Source organism: Nicotiana tabacum, chromosome 15 (assembly GCF_000715075.1).
Source record: "Nicotiana tabacum cultivar K326 chromosome 15, ASM71507v2, whole genome shotgun sequence".
Classification (NCBI taxonomy): Eukaryota; Viridiplantae; Streptophyta; class Magnoliopsida; order Solanales; family Solanaceae; genus Nicotiana; species Nicotiana tabacum.
The window spans coordinates 130,319,183-130,326,713 of NC_134094.1; the positions used below are offsets into that span (position 1 = coordinate 130,319,183).

The 7,531-nt window shown below is 34.1% G+C and overlaps 1 protein-coding gene across 2 annotated transcripts; it reads right to left on the minus strand.

Moving 5' to 3' along the window:
• Nucleotides 1-331: 331 nt before the first annotated feature.
• LOC107786161 (putative magnesium transporter NIPA2) lies at nt 332-6,906 on the minus strand. Of its 2 annotated transcripts, none has more exons than XM_075231877.1 (9): nt 6,623-6,906; nt 5,167-5,377; nt 4,060-4,116; nt 3,773-3,863; nt 3,519-3,679; nt 2,927-3,054; nt 2,685-2,822; nt 2,130-2,222; nt 332-613 (listed from the first exon to the last, which is right to left on the minus strand). In XM_075231877.1, the coding sequence occupies exons 2-9, from the start codon at nt 5,291-5,293 to the stop codon at nt 413-415; spliced, it is 996 nt and encodes a 331-aa protein (XP_075087978.1). In that variant the 5' UTR covers nt 5,294-5,377; nt 6,623-6,906; the 3' UTR covers nt 332-412. The 2 variants fall into 2 exon arrangements, with proteins under 2 accessions (XP_075087978.1, XP_075087976.1); XM_075231875.1 differs by lacking the exon at nt 6,623-6,906 and adding an exon at nt 5,482-5,826.
• Between the last annotated feature and the right edge of the window lie 625 nt (nt 6,907-7,531).

Sequence of the window (7,531 nt, forward strand, 5' to 3'; positions counted from 1 at the left end):
CTTAGAATAATTAGTGAAGTCAAAATAACACAAAGGAGTAAGCATTGCCTCTCTTTGCCAGCTTCAAATAGATGCCTCTCATCTTCAGAATTCTAAGTTTCCCTAGTAATGTTTTCTCCAATAAGAAATGCTTCTATCTTCCATGATGCAAGAAGAGATCACAACCCGAGGCAGACATAACGTTGTTCAACTGAACCCAGTAGTTTTACACGGCATATATATATATATATATATATATATATATATATATATATATATATATATATATATATATATATATATATATGTGTGTGTGTGTGTGTGTGTGTGTGTGTGTGTGTGTGTGCGAAGTTTTGAGCCCATAATTGCAAAAAATGGATTCAGTGGTTTAAATCATGCTTCCGCCTATGATCACAACCCTTGTGAAATTGTTTCATACCTCAACCGTAAGTTTCGGGGTTTCGCCTGTTGGCTTACTTTCTGTGTCCTTGGTTGTTTTTGGAAGGAGAATAATGCTTGTTGTTGGACTATTTCCCATGTCTTTGGTCTTGTGAAGGAGAAAAGTACCAGAGAGGATAGTTACAAAGCCACATAATTCTGTTATTATCTGTGTTGCATTCTGATGATCCCAGTCCTGCATCCCATAAAACAATTGTCAAGTTTGAAATATTTTTTAGATGTAACATTCAGATGAAATAAACAATCAAGAAAAAACAGAACATATTTACACTTTGGCTAGTTGATAGGCTGGTAATTATGCCACAGGTGGAACAAAATATGCCAATTACATTAAACTTCTTATTTTGCATAAGTTTATCTTCCAAACATATCCATTGTACACAATTAGAGAATTTTTTTCTTCTAAAACATCATTTACTGCCCTTAAAATCAGTGTTTTAAAAGGTGTTTTTGGGGAGAGCCCTGGGGCGAGGCACACCAAAAACGTCCCGAGGCAATGGTGTGGGGCGAAAGTCTCAAGAGGCATACGCCCAGCAATTCGGCGCGTACGCTCAGGCGTTTGAGACACGTTTTTGTAGTGAGGCGTAAGCCCCAGAGACTTTCAAATTAAAACAAAATTTGTTGAATAAGTCCTTCATATCCCAAATTCTCAAAAGTCAGCTTGTAATTACTCAAAAGTTTTAAAAAAGAACTGAAATGTATGAAATTTAAAAATCAAGAACTTTTTATTAATTAAAGCCCTAATTTATGGCCTTTCCCAATTCTTTATCCTGTTCGCTAGTCTGCTAATATCTCCCAAAACAATGAATATTTAATTTTTTTACAAATACAAAGAGAACTCCATTCTCCTTCATAGTAGCAAGTTCAAATTTTATATTGCAGGTTAATCATCCTATTTGTTCCTGCATGTAGAAAATTTTATTCTTTTCGACTCAAGTTACTTGTGCTTGTAAGTAGCGTATAATAATAATAATTATTTTGACAAGTTTTTTGCACACACACACACATATATATATATATATATATATATATATATATATATATATATATATATATATATATATATATATATATATATATAGTTTTCTTCAATTTTTATGCAATTTTACCCGTTTATAAATATTTACTGTAATTATATTATTTTATAAAATATTAAAAATTAAATAACTATGGGGCTTACGCCCCGTGCCTCGGGGCTTACGCTTCGCTGAGACATATGTAAAACGCCTCGGCTTACGCCCACACCTTTTAAAACACTGCTTAAAATTACTCGATTTCATTATCTTTGCAACTATAATGAAGGAGATGGCGTCCAAATTATTATAAGAGTTTAACTTCTATACGCAGACAATGTAAAAGAACTCTTACAATATCAAGTCATCTAAAGATCTGGCAGTTTACCTGGTACAACAGGTTAAGATATACGGATAGTATAACACTTCTTTACACGGCCGGAGTGTACAAGTTAAATCCTTACAGAAAATGGACATGATTGTAAGATAGAATGATTTTCATTATCTTTGCAACTACAAAGGAGAGGGCATGCAATATTACAGAAAATGGACATGATAGTAATAAAAAATGATTCATGGTCCGGCATTACAAACCATTTTTGCACATCTTTAAGAAGTGGAAGTTGATAAAACTAAAGAATGCAGAAAAGAGAATCCCAAATCTGAATACTGAATTACCTTAAACATTATCATGCTGGCAAGAATGGTTAGTGTTGTAAACATGACATAATATACAGGAGAAACCACTGCTGTATTGAATGTGTCAAGTGCCTACAAAACACAATAGCAGAGTCATAGTTAACATTATGAAGATAACAAGTGTATCCATAAGATATAAAGTTCAGTGCACTAAACTCTCGCTATGCGTGGGGTCCGGGGAAAGGCCGGACCACAAGGGTCTATTGTACGCAGCCTTACTTGCATTTCTGCAAGAGGCTGTTTCAACGACTCGAACTTGTGACCTCTTGGTCACACGTATGCATAATATATGAAAACATAAAATACACACTTGAAACTACAAATTGGTGACTCCTTTTCCCTGTCAATTTTTAGTTCAAATCAATCATCTAAGCGGTAAAACTAAAAGTTTTCTTATATATATATATATATATATATATATATATATATATATATATATATGTTAAAAATTCACAATGAGGGAAGATCAGTATATAATGGTCGAAGATACAAATCAGTATCCTGGTTTGCACATAAAGGGAATCCAACAAATACCTTGTTCAAATAGTTCAGCTGTAAAAGGCAAAAGATTGTAACAAACACAGTAAATAACCATGTTTGGAAATACTTGAACTGATTCTTTCCTTCAAATGAAAGCTTAAGCGCGATTCCAACTGCTTTCACACCCATAACCTGAATAACAACAAGAGAAAAGTCAAGTTATAAGCATACGAAATGTACATAAGGAACCATGAACTGCAGGTGAAAACGCGTAAAAATAGAACATATATACTGACCGTGAGAGACCCCGTGAGAGAACAGATTCCGATGTAAATGACCATATACTTCTGCCCATAACGAGGCACAAACCGGAAAATAAGGACGAGTACCAGCACCACGACTACACATGTGTATATAATGAATCCTGCTCTTCTCAAAAACCATTTGGTTAGTTCAAACAAATAAACACATGTAAATATTAACTAAACAAAGCCAGTGTTTCTATGCTGTTATTGTAAACTATTTCAATCAAAAAGAGAGTGTATTGTTATATATAGTACTTGACCAATGTTTCAGCTATAAGGATTTCACCATATAGAGAAACGCCAATGCCTGTAAGGCAGCAGTTACCTCCCTATTTCTCTGCAACAACAACAAACGTGCTACTATCCCAAGGCAGTTGGGATCGGCTATATGAATCCTGACTAATCATGTCACTCCATATAAGCACATCGCGGACCAATATTATACAAAATAAAATTGAAAAGTACGAGACACTCACTATATTTTCTACTGGCATATAAATCTCTGACTGGAAACTTTTCAGCAAGCGAAAAGCAAAGTTAAGAAAATGAAAGAATGTAGCTGAGATGGCGTTTGAGAAATTACCTGGCTCGGTTGCTAGGTACCAAACATCCATGACAGATTCGATTTTCCTTTCGAGTGGAGCATGTAACACAATACTAACAGAGCCAACCAAGCAGAGGACACAACCAACAATACCAAATATGTGCAATCTCTCCTTTAAAATAAAATGAGCTAACACTGCACTGCAAAGGAAAGTTATACATGAGTTTTTGAAACTAAAAAGAGCTTTTTACAAGTAAAATTCTACCCCCAATATCGCTACATTGGTTACATACCTCACGATTATACTTAAAGCCCCTAGAGGAGTTACAAGAATTGCCGGGGCATATGCATAAGCAGCAAAGTTAGCTCCTTCTCCAATTATCACTGCAAGCAAATGAAAGTTTAGGATTAAGATAATACTTTCACTACTACATAGATGAACATATATATCAAAGATTATGCATGTACTTCAGAATTTGAATGGCACATGTTGGCGTGGTGGGTGGTACGCCACCCACCACGCCAACATATGCAGTTCAATATCGATAACATACATTTAAGTTTGAGTTATGTCTCTTACTAGTTAACATCCCAGCCCACCACATTGGTTCCAACAGATAAGAGTGGCCTCCTGAACCTGTTCAAAAATTAACCTTACTTAGAAATCAATATAACAGAACAGTTTATCCTAGCCTCAATAGAAACAATAGATAACATTACTAACGATACGCCCAATGCAAAGGCAAAATCTCCATTAATAGCAATTGTGCTGAAATTCCTAATTCACCAAATGTTTTTAGGTGATTACAATCATATAGTAATGTTCATCGTTCAAAAGCTTCCTATGAAAACAGAAACTAAGTTGTTTGTTCCAACTTCAGACATGTGTATGCCACGAACTCTAAATACAAGTGTTTTAGAACATTGCAGAGCAACAACAACAACAACGTCTCAGTCCCAAACAAATTGAGGTCAACTACATGAACTTTATATAGCAACCAAAAAAAAACAATATTAACATGACTTGCATGTTGGCATGTAAGTAAGAAACACAAGAAAAATAACCAATTTCTACAAGGACAAATTACATGTTCCTGAACACATTGGAGGTCGTGGCGGAGACACCCTTCTATAAGGGGTGTCATGTGACACTGTTTCGCCAAAAAATTTCACGCACACAAACACACGCATATATATATATATATATATATATATATATATATATACAATAGACCTCACGATTGAAAAATAAATGCAAAGTAAGCGTCAACTTGAGACAAGAAGTAAAGCATTAGAACCTCTATAGCCCCAAATCAAAACCTACTTACAAGTCGAGTTGTGATAATAGGCCGACAATACTACAACAACAACAACATACCCAGTATGATCTCACATGTGGGGTCCGGGGACGGTAGTATGTACGCAGATCTTATCCCTGCCTTGCGTAAGATAGATGGACTATTTCTAATAGACCCTCGACTAATAAAAACAACATACCCTCGACAGTGCTTGCACAAAATCCATCCTAGGTACAACATTGTCTAAACCATAGGTGTACATACATAAAACTACCCAATTTGGTACCAATGTAAGACAATGAAGTTAATATTTATATATCCAACAATACCATAAAGAATGCAAAAGATTTAAAAAGAATTATGCAAATGAGGAGATCAAGAAAGTGTACCTGCCCTTGTTCCTGTTGCACTAGCCTTTTTAAGGCCTTTCTTCTTAATAATAAAACTTGATCCAATAAAAATACTTGATGATATAGCTAATATAACTCCATGAACATTATCAGATATTCCTCTCATTTTTCAAAAAAAAAAAATGGAGAGGATTAACAATTTAAGTTTCAGAAATTCAAAAACCAATTTCTGTCTGCATTAATGAAAACCCTGCAATCAAAAAAAAAAAAAAAAAAAACACATTGTCACAACAAAATGACGTGCACAACGTACAAATTCAATTAAATATAATATTTTCCATAAAACAATCGAACCTTTTGGGTTTGTTTTGCATGTGATAAAGTGGCTAAAGATATAAAACATCGCCCTTTATCCCAATATAGATGAATTTAAGATAAAGGGTCGATGAAAAAAGTTTATGTTACTACCAAAATATTGTTTAATTTTCAATATATTTCAACTTTTTCTTTAGCCAGCTTCTATGTCTCTCATTTTTATCTGGCAGAATATACTTTCTTTTTTTTCTTTCTTTCTGTATTTCTTTTTCTCTCTCTTCTGAGATAGAAGAAAGGTCATACTACGAGAAATACGTTACACTTGAGATTCAGAAACAAATCTATACACACAAATGTAAAGCCACTTTTTTATGGTTTGTTTTCAGAATGCCACGTTATTAATAATCTTGTATTGGCTTTGTTTGTTTGGACTTTGGTCCCTCAACTTTTCTTCTACCCTTTTGCTACCTTTCTACGTTATGATATTCTTCTTCTGCTTTTTTCGGTTTAACCGTGGGGTTTTGGGACACCCTAGTTAAATCCCACGTCGACAAAACACGAGAGATGCCGAGTATATAATTAAACAGTCGCTTCGCGTGCAATTTTGAACGGTGTTGAGGCAAACCTCAACGAGGATGTTGAATCCCTAAGGGGGTGTATGTGATACCCTACGCAAATACTACATCGACAAAACACGGAAAAAATACTGATTATATAACTAAACATGCATTAGACCCAAATAACGCGTTTTAGCAGACATATCACTAGTGGGCTGGGGTGCTACAAATTTTAAGTTTATTAGCTTGACTAATTTGTATTCGCACTTATTAAATTTGCTTAAGAGTAAAGTGTACCTTACTAAAGATTCCATGTCTTACGACTCAAATTCAAAAACTCTAATTAAGGCATAGCACAATCAAAGTAAACATACACATGTGCTAGTCAGTCAATTTGCTCATAAGTTGCATTGGACCTATAAAAAAAATCGTATTTTCCTTTTTATGATAACAAATTGGAACTCTAATTCCTTCTTTTTTACTCTCTTTTTTTCTTTCCACATGTAGAAAGTAATACACATTTGAAAGATTAAGTTTTTAGATCTATTGGAATTTATTTGTTGGAAAGAAAAGAAAAGTAAAATGAACATGAAAAGGATAATTAGAAGAGGAAGAAGACATACCTTAGGTTAATTTTGCCTGTCCAAAATGAGATTAAAAACACAAAAAAAGTTTTGAGGGTTTGAGAGGGTTAAGGTTGCAAGAGTGGTAAATGAAATAAAAACAATAAAGGTTTTTGCCCTTTTTCTCTTATTTAGATGATTTTGGGGTGTAACAAAATCTGAGAGGAAAAACTATTTAAAATATATGAGTCCATTATGTGTGGAAAAAAAAGGTGGATATTTTGGTAATACAGGTCAGTGAAGATATGGAGGATGTATATTTACTTGGTTTATAGGGTAATCACATGGATTGCATGAATACGATAATAAATTTTGGGTATAGCAATTAAAGAAAAAGTGTTATTAATAAGTTATGGAGAAGACAAGGTACGAATCTTGATTAAGCAGAAGAAAATTAAATAGATATTTAGAAAAACTAATTTTCAACCAAATGTCATTACAGAAATTATTTTAGATTTTTAGAAAAAACTGAAAAACTACTCCACAAGTGTTTAGAAAACTTTATGAAAACAGACGCCACAAAACTTTTTTGATAGTACAACATGCCCCCCCCACCCCAAACACCCCCAAACACCCCTCCTTTTCCATATTGACCTTCTTTTTTTTAAAAAAAAACTAGGGAACTTATAATTGTTACCCTTCGAGTGCACTCAAAGTAAATCGCGCTCTTATGCAATAGCTCCCAAATTACACTGGAAAGAAAAATCGCACTAGACAAGTCTCATTCAACGAGCTCAATCGAAAAGGCATGGAGGGAATTTCGAGCTTATGACCTTATTTAAAACAACAATTTTAGTGGACTCTCTTGAAGCTAAATATAAGCAAATCATGATAAAACAAGAGGAATATCCAACCGCCAATTACAACTAGCCATACGTGGAATGAGTAAGCAATGCGTTTTCACCAAAT